This window comes from Nomascus leucogenys, chromosome 16 (assembly GCF_006542625.1).
Source record: "Nomascus leucogenys isolate Asia chromosome 16, Asia_NLE_v1, whole genome shotgun sequence".
NCBI lineage: Eukaryota > Metazoa > Chordata > Mammalia > Primates > Hylobatidae > Nomascus > Nomascus leucogenys.
The window spans coordinates 17,008,668-17,034,210 of NC_044396.1; the positions used below are offsets into that span (position 1 = coordinate 17,008,668).

General features: G+C 34.9%; 2 protein-coding genes and 1 long non-coding RNA gene across 4 annotated transcripts in view; 1 reads left to right on the top strand and 2 right to left on the bottom strand.

The window, feature by feature from the left end:
* Window positions 1–5,804, bottom strand: part of LRRC69 (leucine rich repeat containing 69) — a 131,370-nt gene extending 125,566 nt beyond the window's left edge. The window contains exon 1 of the mRNA XM_030794980.1: window positions 5,764–5,804. The gene's annotated coding sequence lies outside the window, so the exon portion shown is untranslated. The remainder of the gene's footprint in view (window positions 1–5,763) is intronic.
* OTUD6B (OTU deubiquitinase 6B) lies at window positions 3,498–20,458 on the bottom strand. 2 transcript variants are annotated; one of them, XM_012496118.2, is made up of 8 exons: window positions 20,188–20,329; window positions 19,360–19,514; window positions 16,720–16,800; window positions 13,900–14,039; window positions 11,980–12,292; window positions 9,856–9,917; window positions 6,498–6,604; window positions 3,525–5,814 (listed from the first exon to the last, which is right to left on the bottom strand). In XM_012496118.2, the coding sequence occupies exons 4-8, from the start codon at window positions 13,909–13,911 to the stop codon at window positions 5,730–5,732; spliced, it is 579 nt and encodes a 192-aa protein (XP_012351572.1). In that variant the 5' UTR covers window positions 13,912–14,039; window positions 16,720–16,800; window positions 19,360–19,514; window positions 20,188–20,329; the 3' UTR covers window positions 3,525–5,729. The 2 variants fall into 2 exon arrangements, with proteins under 2 accessions (XP_003268334.1, XP_012351572.1); XM_003268286.3 differs by lacking the exon at window positions 13,900–14,039 and having other exon boundaries at window positions 3,498–5,814; window positions 20,188–20,458.
* Window positions 20,459–20,464: 6 nt separating this feature from the next.
* Window positions 20,465–22,753, top strand: LOC100587964. Its single transcript, XR_001113343.2, has 2 exons — window positions 20,465–20,724; window positions 20,833–22,753. It is a non-coding gene; the product is annotated as an uncharacterized LOC100587964 (long non-coding RNA).
* The last annotated feature ends 2,790 nt before the right edge of the window (window positions 22,754–25,543 follow it).

A 25,543-nucleotide genomic window follows, 5' to 3' on the forward strand; every position in this document is an offset into this window, starting at 1 on the left:
AAATAATAACTATTATTCTCATAAATACCATAAATTATATAGAACATGCTATATATATTATCTAAACATTCCTACTTATCTTTATAGTTCTCCTACTAGGAAAACATTATTATTCCTATTTTATATAAGTAAACAGGAGCTCTGAAAGGTTAGTCAATAAGCGCCAGGGTCAAGACTGAAATGATAAGTCTGAACCCAAAGACCACGATTTCCAGTACATGTAATAATGCTTAGTAATGTTCACCAAATATTCCAGCTCCCTGCCTTCAGGACACAGGGTAGGACTGCACTTCTAGGCACTTTCCTACTTAGGTGAAGCCATGTGACTAATTCCGACAATGAATGGAAATGAGATGTGTTTCTTCTAAGCCACAGAATTTACTTGCTGGAGGGAGATCCTCCAGAATGCTCTCTTCTAATAAAGTTTAAGATGGTGACAGCTTGAATAGTTTGGGTCCTACAGTACAAAATTATGGAGCAGGGCCCTCGGCCAACTTGCAAAATGTAACAATACAAGAAACACTCCCATGTTGCTATGTGACTCTAAGATTTTTGAGTTGTTACCATAGCACAACTTAGTCTATCCTGAATGCTACCACCAGTAATCCCAAATGCCAAATAAACACATTTTAGTGGTTAAGAATAAGAAGAGACAGGAAAAAAAGTTAAGGTCCATTCAGCTTTTTCAAAGGGGATTCATGTAAGTTTGGCATTAGGCAGTTGCTAAAGTCATGTAAAGTAGATGACTAACTGCCTAATGTGTCCAATTTGTGATCTAAATGGTTTTCTTTAGAACTTTCCAACCTCATTAGCAATAAAACTTATGATTTAGTAAGTGGTTCTCAACTGGGGGCAATTTTGTTCCCAGGGAGACATTTTTTGTTCTTACAACTTTGGAGGGGGATACAGGTACTTAGAAAGGAGATGCCGCTGCTAAACATCTTACAATGCCACAACAAAGAATTATCCAACTCAAAATGTTAATAGTGCCACTGATGAAAATCTCTGATCTAGGTATATAAGGCCTTTCCAATGTCAGTCACAAGAGTAGGGGTGGGTGGGGGGTAGGGGAAATGCCTGACTCAAAAACAGCAATTTTTCCATCAGGATTTGGCAAAGTGAAAAAAACCCTTACTTAACTGCAAATTAAAACTACAATGAGATACAATCTCATACCAGTCAGAATGGGTATTATTAAAAAGCCAAAAATTAACAGAAATTGCCAAAGATATGGAGAAAAGGGAACACTTATACATTGTTGGTGGGAATGTAAATTAGTTCAACCCCTGCGGAAAACAGCACGGAGATTTCCCAAAGAACTAAAGATGTAACTACCATTCAATCCAGCAATCCCACTAGTGGTTATCTACCCAGGAAAAGAAATCATTCTATCAAAAAAACATCTACACTCATGTTTATCAAAGCACTATACACAATAGCAAAGTCATGGAATCAACCTAAGTGCCTATCACTGGTAGATTAAAGAAAATGTGGTACATAGACACCATGGAGTACTATGCAGCTATAAAAAAGAATGAAATCATGTCCTTTGCAGCAACATGGATGTAGCTAGAAGCCATTATCTAAGTGAATTAACACAGAAACAGAAAATCAAATACCACATGTTCTCGCTTATAAAGTGAGAGCTAAACAATGGATATACGTGGACATAAAGATGGAAATAACAGACAGTGGGGACTCCAAAAGGGTGGGGGAGGTTAATAAACTACCTATTGGGTACAATGTTCACTATTTAGGTGACAGGTTCCATAAAAACACACATTCCAGCATTATAAAATATACCCAGGTAACAAACCTGCACATGTACCCTTTAAATCTAAAATAGAAAATTAAGAAATAAAATGAAATGAAAAATTTAAAAACCTCGTGTAATTTACTTTTTAAAGTGAGGTCATTTTTTTTGTTCATCAACTCATGCACTGAGGTTATTGATCCCCATGTTAATGCTATATTTGGTTAAAATTATAAACAATAAATAAGACTTTTTTGTGAATACAAGAGTGACAAAAAAGAGCTAGATTATATATCATCCCTATTCACAGAAATAAAAATTCAGCAGCCTTATAGAAAGGCAGCGATTTGTTTCAGTATGTCATACTAGTCATCCTGATTATACTGAAATAAGACAACTATAAAACTTCTTCATGGTCAGTATATTAACAAAGGTTTTAATTTTTTTGAACTGTACACTTATTTTATAGGATTCTTATATTTGTGTAGATTTATTAAAATCAGACATTACCCTAATTGGTATGTGAAGGTAAATTAGCTGAAACATCACTATTGGAAGTTAAGAAAAATGAAAGCTCTCTTGGGTTCCCTTTCTCCCTTCAACTGACCAAAACACTTGAAGAATTCATCCAAGGGCAAGGTAAATTAAAAAGCAAGCCTTTTGTGAGCAAGCACAATTCTAAATCATATCCATCTCTCTATTCCCAGCAGTCTGTTAACCTAATGCAACTTCTTACTCATATCCTATCCTCTCAACTGATAAATTCTAAAACTATCAACAAACATTTTTTAAGCACGCAATGCGGACAGGCCAGGCAATGTGCTAGGTATTTTAAGATCAGTGAACAAGAAATTCTTGTTTCTAAGCACTTAACACACTATGGAAAAAAATAGATGAAAAACAACTAAATTCAAGTAAGTGATTACAAGTGTGTAGGTGTTAGAAAGAAACATGATTGGGAGGAGTCTGAGGAGGGTTGTCTCAGTAGGTACTATTAATATGTAAACTGAGACTAGAAAGACAAGGAAGCTGGGTAAAGCAGGTTGGGTGAAACATTCAATTCTGAATGGTAGTTCCAAGACCTTAAGTGGGAGAGAACAATGGTGGGTTAAAAGACCCATGTGTTAAGAATTAAAACCTCATGAGCTCTAAGATAAAGACTTTAGACAGGAGGAAACAATCAATGTATGTGATAACAGAACAGGCAGAGAAAAAGTTTCATCTGTTCAATAAAAGTTTAAAAAAAAAAAGCATGAAATCACCAAATAAATTCTCAGAAAATCAACTGATCTAGTCCTTCAGCTACTTCATAAGAACCTGTACCAAGAAGGCACTATATTAACAATTGTGTGAAAACATTAATTTGCACAAACTTCCTTCTTACTGCTCTACAGTCTTGCACACAAATGTTTATTCTTTATTTTAACATCTATGGGTCTTAAAATATTTTTCAAATTCACTTACCCTAAATAAACATTCATTATTCTAAAAGGTTCTAAGATTCTACCTGATTTCTAAGAACTATAGCTTTAATGGCAATTACTTTATTTCCCTCTACTCTGGGGCATAAGCTATGCTCATATATTTATTCGAAATCCCTTAAAATGTAAGCATCTGTGATTGCATTATTTTCAATTATATGTGAAGACAAAGTAAAGGCTGGATAAAATTCTAAAGCAAAATGAGTTTTCTCCACTTCTAAATTCTCGAATTGTTAAAGAATGACAATTCAAGCAAACAAATGTTGATTTAATTCATTCATCTTTTATTCTTTTTTTGGCAAACATCACGTAATATAAGCAAAACTATGCTGTTCACTATAGTTACACACATTCTTTTTTGCTTTACACAAGTTGTAAACAAATTTAAGTGAATAAAATTCTTGGCTAAAGACATATTCCAGAACTCTGACATATACTTTTCAGAGTTAGGACAAAAGAAAGCATATGTAACTTCCATTAGACCATCATCATATGAAAAAGTAAATTAGCATATGCTGCTTTTAAATTAACATCTGTCATTTTATTTAAACACTTTTTTAGGTTATAGCTAAAGTGATATTTATCTGAAGTTTTAGGAAAGAACAGAAGCTGACCATACAAATCTTGTTCATAACCACATTGGCCACTTAAATTAAAAATATAACAAAATTGAAAAATAGACATATAACCAAAAAGATTCTAAATCTTGTAAGGAAAAAAAGAATAAAGCTGCCAATAAGTTATTTTAGAATATTTTAGATGTAGATAACATTTATAATACTGGGTTTCATAATATCTTGTTTTATGACTTCCTAACGCTGACGTTTTAATTTTAAAGTAACAGATTACTTCAAAATAAACCCAAAGCATTTAGTGTTTTATAACTTCAATTTCATTCTTCTGTAAATTTCAGACACCAAAAAATTCACATCGAGGGTTACAAAACAGGCATCTTCAGAATATAATTTGTTTGGCAGGCAGAATGGCTTGTAATCTTTTGAACTGGAAAGCCTTCAGGAAGTACTTACTTGCTATCAATGACCCTGCCAGCTTCCCACATTGTTACCTGCTGGGCGTGTGAAAAGACTGACACCCCATTTTTCATATAAACCCAATATTTACTTATAAAAATTAGTTGTACTCATGGAGCAAAAATTCAAATGTTATAAATGACATTAAATCTTACTAGTTTTATCTCTAGTTTGGGAAACATACATCAAACTAAAAAAGTCTCATTTTCATAATATTTCCTTACATAAATTATGGAGACGTTTGTATATATCCTCTTAGAAAGAATACTGTTGTGAGTAACCTGAAATCTGAGCTAGAACAACCATTCATATACAAAACTACTGTATACAAGTCTTAGCTTCCAAACAGTAGCTTTCAACTTCATTCATATATATAACATAAAATTTCTCAAATATTTGAGTTGAAGGAAAGGTGACATTAATAAGGCTAATAAAATAAGTGGCAAAAGTTTTCTTCAAATCCTAGAGAATGAAGCAAGAACGGAAATACCTGGTAAGACAAATCAGAAAAGAGGAAGAATTTCAAGTAAACGTGGTCTTGGACATTTTACACTGCTACTCCCTAAAACTGCACAAGGTAAAGGCCATAAAATGCTTGTTCCTTCAAGGAAAGCAAAGTAGAAAACACAAAAGGAAATATAAAAATGTGTAGTTATGAAAGAATCAAGAGATGATGGTACTAACTCCAGTCCCATGCTTAAAAAATACCAAAGAATAACAAATGCATTAAAAAGACAGTAATCTATTAGGTCTTTTTTAAGTTATACACAAATAAAAAACTAATCTCTAATTCTTTAGAGATTTAAATTTGACAGAGAATACCTATTTACCTTTGAATTTATCTCACTTCTTTAAACAACTGAATCCCATCTAAATAAATATTTTTAAAGTCTTAATTATTAAAGCAAGCTTCTTGGCTATGCTTTGATAAGGCTATATATATTAATAATAAAGCTCCACTGCATTAATATCATCAATACCATGGTTACTGAAATCAAGTTCATTTTATAAGCAATAATTAAATTGACCATCACCATACTACATTATTGCAATGACAAAGATATTGAGTAAACTTCTTCAAGACAAATTACATTGAAATGGTTATTTTGAAAGTTTTTAGGAATAGGCAGAAAAGGGAGAATTAAAAACATTGAAAATTTGTTCCAACACAAAACAGAATGTCCAGGATCTTACATAAATGAAAATATCAGCTAATAGGGGACCATCTTGGTCTATGAATGATGTTCTCTACAATGAACTTAACAAATTTTTAAAATTCCACTAAGAAGACATTGGTTAAAGTTTATCTCTGACATATTTCTAAAAACACCTGTTAGTAGCTTTGCCATAAAACTGATTTAAGGTAGTTGTGTTTTTCAGTAGCATTTAGAACAACCCAACACTTGGTAGAAATACTCAGTTCAGCACACTGTATTAAAACATAATTGTACAACACTGTATAAATTAGCTGCAATTTTCAGTAACTATGTTTACCAACCGTGTAACTGAATTATAATGTTCTCCTAAGCCATATGCATGTCTCATATATCTGAAATTAAAAAAAAAAAAGAAATGAGTAGTTTTGATGAAAACAATTTATATATATATATATATATATATATATGCTTATTATATATATATATAAACCAATGATTCTGAATGACTCAGTCCACATGGGTATCACTCAATAGACTACGTGGACATATTAACTAAGAGTTCAACACCATTTGAAAAGTGGCAGCAGTCAGCAAGATCTGGTCCAATCACTGGTGGTAAAATGAAAAGGCTGAGATGCTGAGGGTTCAATAAGCTTAAATTGTCACCTAGCCATTGATGACCATCTTAATAGGTTTAGCTAAAAAATACTAAAGCCAATAGCAAACCCTGCATGCTGTATTTCAGAAGAGATTTCTAAATCATGTAAGATATTTTCATAAAATAAAGAAAAATAAATCAAAGGAATAAACAGGCAACATGAATGTATTTCAACTTTTAATACTTGTTGAAACTTTTAGCATTACTAATGTCAAACCAGGACAGTATACAAACTAGTCCTAAAATTTTATAACCTTTAGAAATGACTTTATTCTTAACTCACACACAAAAATAAATCACTTGAGGTTTAAAAAATTATCTAAGTCACATATTTTAACACATATAATCTAAATTTTTTTATATTCCTTTTTGTATTAATTGTGAAAAATAAAACAGTAAAAATGTCTAGGTACTTACACAAGTATTAGTGGTTTTTTTGAATATTCTTCGCCAACTATAATGGGAGGAGAATCTGCCTGTATTATCTCTATTGGTGTTTGTAAAATGTGAGACAGAGCTCTTAGCTATAGGAAGAAAAAAAGTATGAGTAAAGAAAATAAAAACGTAAATCACATTCAAGTATGTGTGAACGGGCAACCAGTCAGAGCAGGGATATGCTGTGTTCACCACTGTACACAGAGAGCCTGGTATATACTGGGCACTTAAATATCTGTTGAATAAATAAATATAATACAGGTTGAATATCCCTTATCCTAAACGCCTGGAACCAGAATTGTTTTAGATTTTGAATTTTTTCAGATTTGGGAATATTTGCATATACTACATGAGATCTCTTGAGGATGGGACTCAAATCTAAACACAAAATTCATTCATGTTTCATACATATCTTACACACACATCATGAAGGTAATTTTATACAATATTTTAAATAACTTTGTGCATGAAACTAAGTTTTGAACTGTGACCTGTCATATAAAGTCAAGTGCAGAATTTTCCACTTGTGATGTCAGCCCTCAAAAAATTTGATGTGGGAGCATTTCGGATTTCAAATTTTCAGATTAGGGATGCTCAACTGGTATTTACTAAATCAAATGCAGAGACTGCTCAAGCCCTGCCTGCACAAAAGCTTTGTAAAAAATATCAATGCCACAGTTAATGAAGAGGGGCAATGAGTAGACTAGGTATATTATACTAGTCTACTTTTGAATACACTTGAAAATGTTCATAACAAAAAAAAATTTTTAAATACCATTGCTCAAGCACCAGACCAAATAAATTACAATGTGAGAAAACGGGCAGGGGGAAGAACAAGATATTTTTTTAAAGTTTTTCAGATGATTCTAATCTACAAATACTGTTGACAACCACTGTTCTATAATTTTCAAAGAGTAGAATGAGATACGTATATGAATTGTACTGCCCTATCAATTAATTTCTATTTGATTAAAATATACAATTTTAAGTAATTTCATACCATACAATATAAAATTAGAGCCTAAAGCCAGATGAATAATGGTGAATAATAAACCTTAATGCTAACATTTTTAAAGACTTATTACGATTACCGGCCAGGCACAGTGGCTCACACCTATAATTCCAGCACTTTGGGAGGCCAAGGCAGGCAGATACCTTAAGTCCAGGCATTCGAGACCAGCCTGGGCAACATGGTAAAACCGTGTCTCTACAAAAAAATACAAAAATTAACCGGGCACGATGGATCATTTGAGCCCAGGAGGCAGAGGTTGCAGTGAGCCAAGATCACGCCACTGTACTCCAACTGGGGTGACAGAGTGAGACCCTGTTTCAAAAAAAAAAAAAAAAAAAAAAAAAAAGACATATGACCAAGCACTCAAGGACTTTAAGTACTTAATGTGTATTAATTCATTTAATCCTCTTGATAACTTTATGGGATAGGTACTAGAATCTGAGGCAAAAAAAAAAAAAAAAAGGGTTACAAGACTTGTCAAAGTCACTTGAACTCAGGAGTTCGAGACCAGCCTGGGCAACACAGGGAGACCCCGTTTCTACAAAAAATACAAAAATTAGCCACGCATGGTGGTGCATGCCTGTAGTTCCAGCTACTCAGGAGTGGGAGGAAAGCTTAAGCCTAGAAGATTGAGACTGCAGTGAACAATGATGGATAGCACCACTGCACTCCAGCCTGGGTGACAGAGTGAGACTCTGTCTCAGAAAGAAAATAAAAATCATAATGCTCTGATCTATGGGGGCACTATGGGATATGTACTTGCCCCATTACAAGAACATTCCATTGATGAACATACTCCTTTCTGAGGTTTTGAAAGAATGTAAGAAATTACTTCAAAAATATGGAAAGCACTCTGCTGCATGGCGGTAAATTGAAAACGTTCCTTTGAAGCACATTTTTCTTATACCTAAAATATCATTTTTAAGAAACTAGCATAGAATAGAGGATGCGAATCAAACTCTGGAAATCCTACTATGCCTTCTAACTTCAGAAATCATAGAATGATTTTCTCTTTAATAACTTAAATTTACTCTATTGTGAAAACTGCAACTCTTACTTCAAATGAATTCACAGATGAAAAAAATGTGTAAGTGTCCTTCAAAAGATGTTTTAAAAGGCTTTTCTTAATTTCTTGATTTAATCTCTAATACTCATATGAATGATCCTTTTAAGAAAGTTCAAGCATTTTTAACTATTCCTAATGTAGTAACAAAGCTACTATGAACTTTTCCTGAGTTTCAGAGGCATACAAAACTAATGGATACAGTTCCCTCTGGTGGAAATGCACGTACACAGCACTACTAAGAAAAAGATTTTGGGGCAACATTCATGTTGCATCTTCAAATGAAGCTGGTCTTAAAGTGAATTATTTAGAGGCACAGACTATTCATGATGATTAATCATCATTATATATTACTAATTGTACTGCCTAGGTTCATCCATCTGGCACTTCAGCTTACAAACTTTTATGCAGGTACTCTCTGCCTTACTTAAGCTCAAAAATGCTCAACTGAGTACACAGAGAGGGTTTATTATGGCCATATAGTAATCAAGAAACTCAAGCTTGGGAGGATGGCTGACTCCCCTGTGGCCACAAAACAGAGGGGCAGAAGAAAATGCCAGGACCTGAACCCAGGACTTTCTTTCTTATCCTGTTTAATACCCAGGCTGCTTCATCACCATCTGGCCTACTTAACTGTTTTTGTTTTTGTTTTTGTTTTTTAACAAAACAAAGTTAACAGTAAGTTTTTTTTAAATTAGAGCTAAAAAGTAATCTTGATAACTTCCTGTAAGTGACTGAACATACTGTTTTCTTACATATGAATTTAATGCACCAACTACTGCTTTCAAGTAAGTCACTATCAATTAGGAATTCAAAATACGATTTTAATATATATATTGTGGTAGGATTTGGCCCATAATTTCATATAATTTTTTTTTCCATTTCTGATGTAAAAAAGATATTTTTCCAATAGTGACTTTGATCAGCTGAGCTACTAGGCTTCACTTTCCTAAGTCCAGAAAATCAATGTATTGCCAATACTACTATCACAATGAAAAGACTTATACATATTTATTTCCAACACACAGATCTAACACTGAGCTATTTAAAATGTAATAGCATTTCAATCCCTCAACATACATACTTTAATCACAGACCTAATCATGTTAACTCCCTATTTCTTTGTCAGTTGAGAATAGCAAATATATAAAGAAAAGGAATCTTCAAAGAGAAATTGGGATTAGCTGAGAAACATCTAAAAACTACAGAAGGGATTTAGAAATAATTTAACAACCCACAATCACTATGAATAACTATAAACTTACCTCAAGCTGACCTCCCCATGCAGCTGTGTTTACAATATCATCACAGTACTTCTGAAACTCTTCTGTAGAGAATAGGTCAGAATACAGCACTTAATAATTTTTGTAACTCATGTTACAAAATCCCTTTTATAGTTCCCACAATTCCTGACAAAAATGCCCAAGTTATGAACATTCTCCTTCTTTACCAGTATCCTCCAGAATCTAATCTAACTCCCAGGTCCAAACTTAATTCACCCCAACTTTCTACCACATTTCCATCCAAGAACAAAGCAGTCCATTTCTGCTTTTCTTCTTCCGTCAGAGGCCCAGATACCCTCCCTATATAACAAACCTACCTCACTCTACCCCAAGCATTGACCCCCAAAATTGCCACCACATTCACTATCTTGACATGTGTTTTAAGCCCAAACCTGCATCCAAAGGAATACCATGAAAGACAAAAAAAAAATGTAGTTCCTGTATAATCAGGTTTACTGTAAGACTCTGGGAAATATACGAAGAGAATTCGAGTAAAAGTACAGATGAATTAAATTCCTTCCCCAGAGTTAGCATCAAACAGTGCCTCCACTTGTTATTTTGGAAGCACTTACATTATTTGCGTAAGTATCAGTTCTAACCAAGGAAAAGGCTTTTCAGATCAGCCCTGAGAAGTAAAAGACCTACTCACTAAATTTACAATGGGTATATTTTGTGCATACAACTTTTTATACAGTATGTTAAAATGGAAAACAATTATCCTTACTACAGAGATGGAGGGAAAGAAATTATCGGCATCTAAAAGAAAAATATGTCTCATGTGTTTGTCTCATACCCTGTTAAATCCTCACTGTTCTGAACAGTGCCTAGAATAGTGCTTGGCACACAGCGCCCTTCAATTAATATTGGTTGAATAAATGGAGATAATTAATTAAGTCTTTTGTGTTTTTCTCTGACTCAGCATACTGAACTGCCACTTCCTCTTTGCCCTACAACTAGAGCAACTGGGGAGTCTCAATGATTTAGTAATCATTTGGGAGATAAATGACAGAAGACTCGTTTATTACATTGCCTATGCATATATCAAAATATATGGAAAAATGTGTTTTATGTCCCATAGCAAATTCTGTTTATTTAGAAAACAGCAATGACCTAAAACAGCAAGAGATAAGTTAACATTTCCAATATGACATCTATGGGAAATTAATTCGCTACATAATTAGATATGCTTAAGTCATTCTTGAGATCTATCAACAGATACCTTAAGCCATACACACTAAAGATCTATAAACAGATACCTTAAGCCATACACACTAAAGATCTATAAACAGATACCTTAAGCCATACACACACTTGACTGCCAGTGCTCACTCTTATCAATTCTGCATCACTCTCTACCTTTCCTCCATGGAGGACAGACTCCACTAAAGGAAAGTCAACTTTAACCTTTCTCTCTCCAACCCATTCTGGCCATATGACTTGTTCCCAGTGGATACTGCCAAACCTGCCATCTTCTCTCAAGGACTAATAGTCCTCTATTCCATTCATTACTCCCCCAAAACCTATTCAGATTTTTACTTGCTCTCTTCCTCATCTGCTAATTGTGTACTTTTTTACTTCCTCATAAATAGTTTATCTTAACTGTGAAAGTATTGTATAGAATAAAGCAGGTTATTAACTCATTTGTTTTACTTGAACACTAATCTTCCTAATTATAGCTTATTGTGAATAAAAGTAAAGTTCCCAAATTATAAGATAAAAGAAGGAAATGGTTTTCCTAGTCATTCTCTCCTTATGGTCTTCAGACCCTATATATACTTCCTGAAGCTTACCTTCCTCAATACTTCACTTTGTCAAATACGAACTTACATTTTTTTCAAAAATGATTAATCTTATTCCTATTTCTATCTTACATAAAATGATTAACATATTATAATTACAAAATAACTAAGTAATTAAGAAATCTTAATAGAGAAAAATATACCAACATCTATTAAAATTACAGAAAATAATTCTGCCTAAATCTTGTGATGTTTTTTCCTCATAAGGATCGTCTGGGTTCTTCTTACGCTCAGTGCTGGGAAGCACTTTATTTAAAAACAACTACAACAAAGCAACAACAAAACATAGTAAAGAAAAATAAATTACCTGGAGTATACATATCTCCTGTATTAGGGTTTGTTAAAAATGGCAGAAAGTCTTCCACATGGCTTTGCATATACTCAGCGGTCTGACTTCTCAAGGCAACCACAGTCAGAGCACAGTCCTTTTCTTTCAGTTGATCTTCAATGGCTCTATACATACAGTGGCCATCAGATGGAATCTGTTTAATTTCTAACTGTCTAGCTCCCAATATTTGAGCAAGTTTCTCACTTTCCATATGTCTGGCTCCTGTTAAGTTTTCAATTTCGGCTTCAGCTATCCGTTCTTCTCGCTCCTTTTCCAATGCAGCTTTCTTTTCCTAAGAAAAGGAGAATGCATGAAAGTTAATTCATAATAATTTGGACTAATTCTCAATGTATTAAGGGAATGGAAATGTAAAGGTCTCAAAACTTTTCGGTGTTTTTTCTCCCTTCTCACACAAGCACTATCACATTGATCATCTCAAGAATTTTCTACAAGGTGAGCTCCTTACTCTCTTACTCATCTGTGTGTTTCCAGCACCTTGCTCTATACTGGACATTAAGAAAGCCCTAAGTCTACTTAAAAGCTACATGCCAAGTTTCCAAAAACTGTACTTACTGATTTCAAAGTATTCTCTTAAGACTGAGTTATCCTAGGCCTTAAAGCAAATTATTATTATATTAAAGCCCAGGCTAATCCAGGCTTCTTATCAGTCCACCAGTAACATGTTAATATGACACAGCCTTTAGAAGGGTACAAGCAGACACCCTTTTTATCAAGCTTTTTAAAATGTCTGTATACACATACATTTAATTAACAAATATTTTGTAAAAAAAAAAATTAAAATATAAGAGAGAGACTCAAGCTCCCCCTAACACCACTGCCATCCCAGTGCTTGCTCCAGAGGTTTGGTATGCATCCTTCTAGATTGTTTTTCCATTCATTTTAATAAATATGGTATACTCTTGAAAATATGTATAAATTCTTAATAAAAATGGTATCATATGTTACATTCTACAATTTGCTTTCCTTATGCAAATGTCTGATGAGCTCCTCCCATGGAAACATATGCAAGGATGGAGTAGGATGAGGGAAATGAGAGATTCGTAACATGAAGAATAGACAGGAGGTGTATAGGGAAGGTTGGGGAAGAAGAAAGGAAAAAAATTCCTAACAGATGGACTAATAATGATCAAAAGCCAGAAAGCACTATATGTTTCATAGCTAAAAACAGTTCATAGAGCTACAGTGCCAGAGAAAAGTGTCAAGAGATGAAATTGGAGGCAAAAAGCATAGGCATATAGTTAATACACAGTAGGTCTATACTTAACATAGGACTAAAAAGAAACTACAATATACACAAAATATTTATAGTGCTTTTCTCTGGATAACGGGATTCCAAAATAAGTTTTATTTTGGGGTGTATGTGTGTGTGTGTATGTCTGTATGTTTTTCTGCATCTTTCTAATTCTCTACCATGTATTTTGTTTGTATACTCAAGGGGAAACTGCTTTATAATTTAAGAATAAAAACTAAGTTATATAAATTTTGGCATTAATAATAAGTTACAGGAAGGATTTGGTAAGCCAAGAATAGGAAAAGGTAAAGACTTCCATAACGCTAGCTCTAATTCCTCCTTGGAACAAAAGTGAATGGGAAGGCAAGTTTCAATTAAACTTATTGTCATGTACCTGTACTACTTGCCTGTTATGTGCCATGCTAGATGAACCTAAAGTGATTTCTAAGTTACCTGAATCAAAAGCAGTAATATCTCCCTAATAAAACATAACCTATTTAAGGTTTATATAAGTAATAGGAACAAATTTATTTCACTGTGTACCTAGAACTGTGGATCACAGAGGCATAAAATCTTAAAACACAAGATGGCACTATTACTTTATAAAAGACTAAAAAAGTTTCAGAGGGGAAAGGAAGAATAAGCACCTTAGATATCATCTAATCCAAAACCCCTCATTTTCCTCTTCTGAGGAAACAGCACGCAGAAAGATTTCCAAAGGCCATACAGCTGGTAAGAGCAGAGCAGGGACCAAGGACAACACAGAGAGCTCCTTCTATCCAGGCACCTGAATCAGAATAAAAGTTGGAGCAGATGGGAGCTGGAGTTAATGATGTCATGTACTATTTACTGAAAGAGTGGCACTTTATCCTATCTGCAAAACTGTTTTAAGTCTCTAAAATACTAATTCTAACCATTTTGTTTTTTCCCTTCATGCTTTGCTTCATTAGAACAAAGCAATTGAGTTTCCTTTTCAGGGCACTAGGTAAGAAATCCACTGAATTCTTTTTCCAGCAATATATAGTTTCCCAAGAGCACTAGGCACTTTGGTTTCTACAGCTATAGTACTGGAGATAGAATGGCACTAATAAGTTCTAACAAAAACGTATAAAAGATGAAAATAACATGTAAATCATAAATATATTGTCAGTAAAACTAGAGTCATGTTGATATAGTAATATAACAAAGAAGATTCAAAGGGAATAATAAGAGCTGGACACCAGTCCTGGGTTTGTATCAAACTTTTAGTGTACAATTGAGATAAAATGGGTCTCTGCTTTCTCATTGGAAAATACAGAAATTGAATTCAATCTCATTCCAGCCTTCAAATTCCGTATTTTTGAAACCCAGCTCTTCTAAGTTCTATTTTCGACTCTTTCTATCATATCAAAAAGCTTCTAAGTTCTTTGAATAAAATACTGTTTTTCTAGACTAAAAATAAGAGAGATGCTATACAATATTCCATGATATTCTTAAAATAAATCTTGATAAAGTTTTATCACATTTCTCTTCCAGAGTTGTATCTTTCCCAAAGATAAACATCATTAATTAAATGACTTTTCATTCCTTGGTGCTTCTGGCAAAAAAGGAGGTTCCAAATAATCTAACACCCAATTGTGCATCCTGACTTCAGGTTCCATTTTCTTAAGCATTATAAACGTTCAATGGTTTCTGTTCTAAAATCCCATTAATATAACCCTGTAAAAACATTACTTGGGCATTTTTTCTGCCAAGTGTTAAAGCAGCTGACTATAAAAGATACTAACTGGTTTGAGAGTATAACTGACAAAGGTATTAATTCCAGTTGTGCAGTATCTTAGGGAAAAAGTAACCAAATTTTCGAGACAGGTAAGGGAGTTTTCGTTTTGTTTTGTTGTCAGAGGTCCAGCTGGGGAGGAACAAGTTTTGATAAAGATAGGAAGAACTTGTGCCCTTAGGTTTTCCAGAATTAAATAGGCTATTATAAGATGTTTCAATTACTAAGTAGACGTAATTCCAATATTTTGTTATGCTACTGGCATGCAAAAATTCTGCCCTTCCTTTTTGATCTATAGAAGCTAGACGACAATTGTGAGATCATCGCAAAAGAATGCATATCATAAGCAGACAATCTCCAAGATTCCATGAGATCTAAATTTTATGAATCTACAAAATTCACAATTATATTTACTCAAGAATAAAATTCTATACAAGAATGAGAAATGTTTGACTATGTGCATTTCATCAACTTTCAAACAAAAAAAGACACTGCTTTTAGGTTTAATTTTTTAAGAGGCATAGTATGCACTACTTAACATAGAAAAAGACATTGCTTTTAGGTTTCCTTTTAAGAGGCATACTATGTACTACTTAATATAGAAACAATACTATCATTTGTTGACCCATTAGTTCTCCAGGCCTTGTGTTAAAGGCTTTGGAAATAGTACAGTATTTAATATTCACAATGAATTAGCTTATGAAGTAGCTATAATTTGCCCCCATTTTATAGATGTGAAACTGAGGCTTAAAGAAGAACCGTACCCAAAGTATAACAGTAAATGAAATTAAAACCTCATCTGTTTGACACTAAACTCCATGCTCTACTAAATTACCTACTATGTCATAAGATGCAAAATGAGTTTAAAAATATGCATTTAAAACCATAGAAAACATCAAGTGTTAATAAAATAATACTCGCAACTAAAAAGACTGAATTTAATCATTTTTCTTTTTCAAATTCAAAGGGACTTACCTATCTAATCTCATTTCCATAATGCTGATATGAACTAGCTACTTCCAATAAATCAGTTTCCTTATAGCTGTTGAATAATGCAGTATATCACCCCCACATTTGTTTTTGTGCATGCTTTTCCTCCTATTTGGAATATCCTATCTAAATAATATTTCTTTCAAATTCCAACCCATTATTAGCATAATGAACTTTCCCTTCTCTAAATTTTCATAATTAACCATTATATAGATACCTACATAATTCTCTAAGAATTTTGTATACCTACACATGTTAACTTCTAGGTTCAAATCCTTATTTCTCACCCAATGGTATAGTTCTTGGCCAGGGTTGTGCATCAGAATCCCCTGGGCCCATATTCTGAATTTTTAAGTCTGGGATAATATATTTGTAAAAAAAACTACTTTGCACTTCCACTCCCAGCTTCGCTCTCCTATGAGAGCTGCCACCTGAATACGTTATTTTATATTCTCTTAGGATCATTTTCTTCTCCATAAAATGGGGATAAGAAATCCTACTTCACAGGATTACTGTCAGGACTAAATGAGATGTCATATAAGCAGCTTAGCATAGTATGTGACACACAGCAGGTGCTTAATAAATGTTAGTTCAAGTGCCTAGACAAGGAACTGCATCATTTTTTTTTCATTCTCTTCCTATAACAAGATCTAAGATAGTACCTAAGATAGTATTGAACACACAGCACTAACTTATATACTTGGTGACATGACTTTCATACCCGTCTCTTTTGTGCTTTTGATATCCGAGGTGGCTGATTCTCAAGCACCAAGTTTGAAATGTTAACAGCAACAGAATCTATCTGAAGGAAACAAAAAGCATTAACAAGTCAATGTAAAATACTTATTAAATTAAATTCCTGAAAATCATAAATATATCTAATCCCACATTTCAAATTTGAATAACAGCAATAGACACTGTATTAGATAATATGGTTTTGTCTGTTTCTATTTTTATGGAAGAATTTGACAAGTTCCCAAGAAGTTTCTTTCAAAGATCATGCTCATCCCTGCATGCTTTCCTTCCTTCTTAGAATGCCTACTCCATTAATCTAAATGCAGTACTGTACTTCCTGTAAGTGCCAACTCATTTAGCACTCCACTCTTCTTTTCTCTCACTATTGCCAGTACGTATAAGATAAAGGTCCTGTGCTGGCTCAGTTCATTATTACCTGCATAACCTCAACTGGCAGCAGAAGCCTTTTTCCATCTTAATTAGCCAGAACCTGATGAGTACTAATCCTTGACCCTAGTAGCAAGTTGAGCTTTTCCTACCCTACCCTTTTCCACCTACAAACTGATAACTGCAGGCAGAAAATATATTTAATTTATAATATCACTTGATATTACTATCAATCCTAAATGGCTAGTGTGTGTTTGCTAGAGTAAAAAAAAAGATGCTAGACTTTTGACTGTAAGGATGAGTAGCTAGTATTACTGCAACTATAAGTTAAGCCAGTTTTTAGTATAACACATACATAAAACAACTCAAGGCCTTTAATTCACAGAGACAGAAGTCTCCAAAGTCTATGTCCCAAATGATCAAAATATCAAAATCAGATAGAGACTTCAAAGAGTGGCTATCAACTATAGTGAAATTAGGAGTCTTGTGATTCTTCAGAGGAATCTGCTAAAATTTGCAAACATCTATATTGAAAATAGGCAAGATAAAACAGATGCATCTGAAAAACAAAAAAGCAATGGCATTAGTTTTTGGTAGTATTCAGAAAAGAGAACCAATTTAAATTAATGAAAAAGATAAATAGTTCAAAGTAGAATGCGAGTTTGTGTTTTAACAGTAGGACTCCATGTAGCTTATGAATCAAACATTTTTGTCCTTGGAAACCTGGGAAAGAAACCTCAAAATTGAAAGGTCTGAGGGAGCAAACAAAACTATCTCACTAATAGAAAAGATGGGGAGACAATTGGGAACACCACAATTGTCACAACACAATTTAACGCCTGGAGTATCATATACGCCTTGTTACCTGGAGATGAAGTATATTAAGGGCAAGGAAAGTTGGGAACTTGGTAACTAACAAAGTTAAAGAAATTTAGACTATATTTAATGTAAGGACCACTGTAAATAGCACAGACAAGCTGTACTTGTCAACAGCAAACCAAAAATCAACCAAAATTTAAGTACTGCAGATAAGATTTTGCATAGACATAAGAACTTTCTATCAAAGATGGAGTGAGGTTGTGGAGTCTATATGACCCTTCACATCCAAAACCCATACAACAAATACCACACTATACAAAGCTGTAACAGAATTCAGTATTCATTTCCTGGAGTAAGATAGTTCTCATTTGGAATTCTGGCTTTGGCAATCAACAGCTGTTACGACTCCTGGACAAAGTTCTTAATCTCTCTAACCCTGTTTCCCACTTGAAAAATGGGATTATGTACACTTACTTCATAGGTTATACCTCACAGTGTGTTATTGAGGTTAAATGAGATAATACATATAAACCAAAGTATTTGACACATATATATTAGATCCAACGATAAAATAACTATTAGTTAAAATTATGAAAGTTAGGATGCTCCAACTTACCCAAGAAACATCAGTAAAATTTCATTCATTACAACTTGTTAATAAAGCACTTTTATAAGTTAAAAATGACTTCACGTTCACTTTCTTGATTCTTACAAAAACCTGTGCTTAGAGAGCAGAAATACTTGTATCGTATCATATATGTGGGAAAATTTGAGCTCAGAAAGATTAAGTAACCTTGCTCAGGTTACAATCCCATTCAGTCGCAATTCTGGGATCAGATGCCTGGTCTTCCAACTTTCATTTGGTGAAGCTTCATCTTTTGGGCAAGTAAATAGGTAAAGAAGTATAGCAGTTTCTTTGCTGATCTCCCTTATAAAAACACACTGCCCTGTAAACTTGGTCACAAAAACATTAATGAGAAGTGATGTATGAGCATAACTAAGTGATTTCATTTCCCTACCAATTTTATGATTTGAGATAAGCAGTCTAACAGGGCCGGGCACGGTGGCTCACGCCTGTAATCCCAGCACTTTGGGAGGCCGAGGCAGGTGGATCACAAGGTCAGGAGGTCGACATCGTCTTGGCTAACATGGTGAAACCCCGTATCTACTAAAAATACAAAAAATTAGCCGGGCGTAGTGGCGGGCGCCTGTAGTCCCAGCTACTTGGGAGGCTGAGGCAGGAGAATGGCGTGAACCTGGGAGGCGGAGCTTGCAGTGAGCCAAGATCGTGCCACTGCACTCCAGCCTGGGCGACAGAGCAAGACATCGTCTCAAAAAAAAAAAAACAGTTTAACATTTAACAGAAGTGGACAGCTGTTTTCAAATGGTGTAGGCAAAGACAAACATTTATTTCACATACCTTATTCATATCCTTAGTAGTCAGCTTCAATTGCTCCAGTTCCTCTCTATGTTTCTGTTCCATTTCTTTTTCCAACTTGGCCACATCTTCGGTGAGTTGCTTCCTCCTCTTCTTGTCATTCTTGGGAACAGCATTCTTCATGCCCTGAATTTTGGCTGAAAAGCCATTACAATCATTAAGTCAGACACGCAGGAGTAAAAGGAGATGAGAAACAGGAACCAATAAGGGGACGGTAAGGGGAGAAGGGTATAGAAAAAGTAATTATGGAAGAAAGAGTCATCACATAACAGCTACAGAGAGAGAAGGGCCCAGATGAAGCTGAGACCAAAAAAAAAAAAAAAACTTCATTAACAAAATCTTGAATATGTTTCAGTTGTTTGGTGAGATAGGAGAAGGAAAAAAACCTGACTGTAGCAAGATTTAAATCTTTCAGGTATCCTTTCTGAACCTCCTAAACTGAGGCGAGTCCATTCAAAATACACCCATTAGGGACAAGTATCGGTAACTGGGGCAGGTATAGAAAAGGGAGGCATAGTGGATTTACGAGCAGACCAAGACGGCGGCTTCTAGGTATTTTCAGACACCTGCACCCCGGCGGCGGCGCGGGGTAGGGGGCACGCGGCAGGCCTCAGAAGGGGAAGCCTCTGAAGGTCGGGGAATTAAAGGGCCGCCGGGGCAGGGAAGGCGGGAGAGAAGAGGCCACTTGCTACTAGGGGAAGTCTAGGGTGATCCAGATAAGTCACGCCTTAAGATTCCCCAGAACCGACCCGCCACGCGCCCTTCCCCCAGTCGCGGCGGCTTCCAGATTCCCACTTCCTTCCGCCTCACCTTGCAACTCCTTCTTCTCTTTGCGATGCCTTCTCGCCAGCTGCTCTTCCTCATCAAGCTCTTCGGTCAAGACCGCCTCCATGACGACCAGGTAGCCCAGCACACGCGCTAGAAGAAACCTACACCGGCTAGTAGGCACCTTCCACCCCTCAACCCTCACCCGGGGTTCCATTGGCTACGGCTGGGACCCAGCCCCGCCTTCAAGGCGGCACCGGATCTAAGCCAAGCCACTGCAAAAAGGAGAAACTTGAATGGGGTGCTGCGCGTGCGCACTACCGTGACCCTGCTGTGATGGGCGGGGCGGCAGGGGAGGAACCAGACTGCGAGCGGAGAAGCGAAATTTGCGGCCTCGGAATTGGCTAGAGCGCTAGAGCCCAGTCAGCCATAAAGCTACGCGCTAGGCTCTTGGCCCTGACGTGAGGCGCGCAGAAATGACGTAACGGGAATAGTTTTCAACGTCTATTTCATTGTGTGTTTCAGAGGACCTCCTTTAATCTTTGATTTTGGTCCCTGTTTCTAAGAAAAGCAACTGAAAAGGTAAGAAAGAAAAATAAAGCATTTTAATAAAGCCGTCGATAATTATCAATGGGAATCTTTGGGCTGTTTGGGGCTGTGTGGAATTAAATTATGTTTATTGTCTCCAAGGTCATAATACCGCCCCTCAGAAGAAAGGAACAGCGCTAAGTAATCGAGAGAATGCCTCCTCTTGAAACAGATGTAGAGATGGAAACAAGATATAAGAAGGATTGAGAATTATATAATACAGGAGCTTAAACACCTATGCGCGATGATAAAGAGGGTAATATTAGAGCGCTTGGAAAATACCAGGAAGTTGAGAGAGTTAACAGAAGGGTGCACGCTGGATTGGCCACAAAGTCGAATTACTGAAGTAAGTGCAAAACGACAAATTGTCACAGAATACAGAGAAAAGGGGAAAAGAAATTAAGATAAGAGGAGAAAAAGAGAGATCTAGAGGGCCGGTCCAGGAGATACAATCTATGCATAATAGGAATACCTGAAACTGAGGACAGAGCAAGTGGAGCTGAAACAATAATTAAGGATCTAATTGAAAAAATTTACCAGAATTGAAGAACGAACTAGATCTACGAATGGAAAAGGCTCACAGGATACCTTTAGAATTTAATGAAAAGAAAGCAACATCTAGACGTATCCGGGTGACGTTTTTGAATTTCAAAGACAAAACATTTTACAAGCATCCAGTCAGAGAAAGCAGGTTACTTACAAAGGGGCAAAAGTCAGGCTAACCTCAGATTTTTTTCCTGCAATTCTAAATGCCAGAAGACAGTGGAACAATATCTAGAGTGTTAAGGGAAAATAATTTTGAGCCAAGAATTATATACTTTGCCAAGTTATCATTTCTTTACAAAGGAAACTGGAAGACATTCTTAGATATACAGGGGTTAGGAAAGTATATCAACCAAGAAACTTCCCTGAAAATTTTACTGGACGATTTACTGCAGCTAACAGAGAAACTGAATTAAAATAAGAATAGGGAGGCAATTGTATGAAAGAATTAATGGTATGCATTAAAACTAGTTAAGGAGCATTAAATTTAAATTGTTATGTATAGGGCATTAAAACTAAATACAAAAATAGAAACATAAGCTGGGTATAACATTTCAGTTTACATTTAAACTAGAAGGGCATAACACATGTTCAATATATTGAACAAATACTGTTTTATTTTTAGCATGTAGTATTGTAGATACAAATGTGCATGTTCTTAAGCTAAACCTAAGTAAAAGGGCTTTGTCACTAGATTTGACAAATAACATTCTAAATGTCAATTCTGACAAAATTGGAAAAGAGTACAGTTTTATTTCCCTTATTTTTAAGTATAGCAGGAAAAAAATAAAAAGTCTATCCATAACGTTACTACTGATACTGTAAAGAAACTTCCAATCACTGGTTTGGGAGGGGGTGGATACATCCTCATTTTCTGTCCATGACGCATGGGGAAAAACAGTAGTTACTGCATCATATAGTTTATCTAAGTAAATTTGACGTGGAAATAAGTGTTAACTACAAAAATAGAATATATACATTCCAATATTTGGAAAAGAAGTGGTAAAAAAAAAAACATAGCAAAAGAAAAATAGCAAAAAGACATTAAAATTAGCAAAAAGTAGATTGACAGTACAGGTGACCTATAAACTGGTTAAATAGCCCTATTACAATTGAAATTGGGTCAAAAATCAATCTCTAACCTGAGAAACATTTGTATTAAACAAAGGATCAAAGAGTTTAAAGATAATGGAAACTATAAATTATAGAAATAGCAACATTTTTATTAAAATCTAAACATAAGACATTTTTTGTAAAACATACAATATAGGATGTAATATTTAACAAACTATATGGTAAATAATATGACATTAATATATAAAATATGTTCCAGATCTTGATGTGGGTGATAGTTTTACTTATGTACATCGATATATATCTATTTAAAAACATGTACATTTAAATTGGTGCATTTTATGTATTTAAAATTTACTGAGTAATCTTTCTGTATGTATTATTAAAGAGAATATAGCAAAAAAAATGTTGGACTATGACTTCAACATTTATGATTTCTTTTTTTTAGAGACAAGAGGGTCTTGCTTTGTAGCCTAGGGTGGAATGCAGTGGCAACATCATAGCTCACTGCAGTCTCCGACTCCTAGGCTCAAGTAATCTTCCTGCCTCGGCCTCCCAAAACACTGAGATTACAAATGAGAGCCACCAACCCAGCACAGTTACAGCCTTTGATAAATCAAGTAAATGGAAAGTTAAGAGATAAAAGGTAGTTAAATAGTTAAAATGTGTGTGTAATACATACATTACTTTTCTAACTTATTTTTGCATTCTCTTCAAATTATCCTGAAGCATTTCTAAATGATTTTATACTCAAATGTAGAGAAAACTTTAATATATTTCTAGAAAGCACTCATGACAACATTACAAAAAAAAAAAAAAACCCTAGAAAATAATAATTTTCAACCCTGAAAAATCACATACTTGGAATTTTTTTAATGTTCTTAAATAACCTTTGGGTCAAAGAGGAAATTATAACAAATCTGATGATTTAGGAAATACAACAATGAAGATAATTATACTTTACATGCTATGGGATGGATGTAGAAAAGGCAAGAAACAGGTATTAAAACACTAAGTGAAGAATGGAATATGCACATGGGAAGGACTCTAACTAAAGTTTTTCAATTTTGCTACCTTTCAAATGAGGAAGTAGTCTGCCTTCATAGTGGATTTATCCCCAATATATTATGAGACCACAATTAACTACTTATTTCTCCCAATTGAGCTTTAATGTAACATAATGGATTCTAAGCATCCGACAATTGATTCTCAAGGAAAGGAAAGCCCAAGTCTCCTTCTTTCTTTCCGCTCCCTGCACTGTTTTCCCCTTCACAGACCTCTGTATAACAATATTTTAATGTACAACATTTTTATTGAAAAGTATGGCCTTCAGAAAAACAGCACTGGCATTACCTGGGAACTTGTTAGAAATGCAGTATCTCAGGTCAATAGCAGCATAGTGTTAGATTATAAAATCTTACACATTTACAAGACTTCTCAGCACAGTGCATTATACATTGTGAATGCTCAATAAATGCTATCCAGAATATGTGTAGAAAAAAATATTTGGATGTTGCCAAAACATTAATAGTACTTATATCTGGGTGGCAGCTTTTTGGATAGTTACTTCTTTATGTTTTTTAACATTAATTATATTAAAAAGCTATTTTACTTTTATAAATTAAACATTTCCAGAGAAATTTTGAAAAGTATATAGATGATGATAAATGTTACCTGTTGTATTAGAACATTCTCATGCTGCTATAACAAAATACCCAAGACTGGGTAATTTATAAGGAAAAGAGGTTTAATTGACACAGTTCTGCATGGCTGGGAAGGCCTCAGGAAACTTACAATTATGTCACAAGGTGACAGGAGAGAGAGTGCAAAGCAAAGAGGGGAAAAGCCCCTTATAAAACCATCAGGTCTCATGAGAACTCACTCACTATCATGAGAACAGCATGGGGGAACTACCCCCATGGTCTAATCACCTCCCACGAGGTTGTTCCCCCAACGTGGGGGCATTACAATTTGAATTACAATTAAGATGAGATTTGGGTGGGGACAAAGAGCCAGACTGTTTCACCTATGATCCCACCATGTAGAGAGACCCTGAAAATAGTATATTTCCTTCTGGTCAATTAAATTACTATTCAAATTTAGAATAATACTATATATAAATTTCTGCTTCATTCACTTGCAGTTATAGACATTTCGCCAAGTCAATTATTTTTCAAAAACATTTTTAACCGCTGCATATTTTCCCATCACACAAAATAGCTGTCACTTTTTAGCCCTTATCTTGCTTAACTTCTCAGCAATATTTGACACTATTTACTGCAATATTTGCATGATTGACTCTCCCTTCTGTCCACACTTCTACAAAAACACAATGTGCTCTTCCCACCCAGCTGTCTTAGTTTCTTGTTTAACCTGCTTGATTTCTCTCCATAACAGTCAACGCCATCTGAGATGGCCTTGTTAAATTGGGTGTTGCCTGCTCCTCCCTTGGCTTCTATGATACACCCTCTTCCTTTTTATCTCCTTTGGTTCTGGATGCTCCTTATTGACTCTTCTACCTCTTCCTGAAATTTGCTGAGTTCCCTAGGGTTCTGGCCCAGGCTCATTTTCACTCTACGTACTTTCTGCCAACTTCCTCCCATTCTTCAATTACCACATCTATGTGCCGACTGGACCTTTCTCTCAAGTTCTAGTGTGTATTAAGATTCTCCGGATAAACAGAACTAAAGGAATATAAATAGATATGTAAGAGGAGATTTATTATGGGAATTGGCTCACACAATTAAGTTGGTTCTCTGGGTTTTTGGTTTGTTTAGTCTTTTGTTCTTTTAAAATAAAATTTATGTGTTTCCAGGATTCTTTTTGAAATCTTAGTACATGGCACCACTCTACACCCCAGACAGCCCCGTATATTCTGGATTCATCTCTGATCCCATTTACTCCGAGTCCTAGAGCTTTAGCCATATTTATTTTTTTTTCTGTGTTTACAAAAATCAGATTTCCTCCTGTCACCAAAGTTTTTCAGTAGGTGCTTCCTTGACTTGGGAAAAACATTCCTGAAATTTTGTAAAACTGACTTTTTGTTATTAAGATCAAAATTTGTGTTTCACTTCATCAGAGATGCCTTATCTAATAACCTACATAATGGTATCCACCACATTCATATCATCTACTGCAAGGAACTGTCAATCACTTTGCCTGCTCTATCACTGTCACTTATTACTGTCTAACAGAA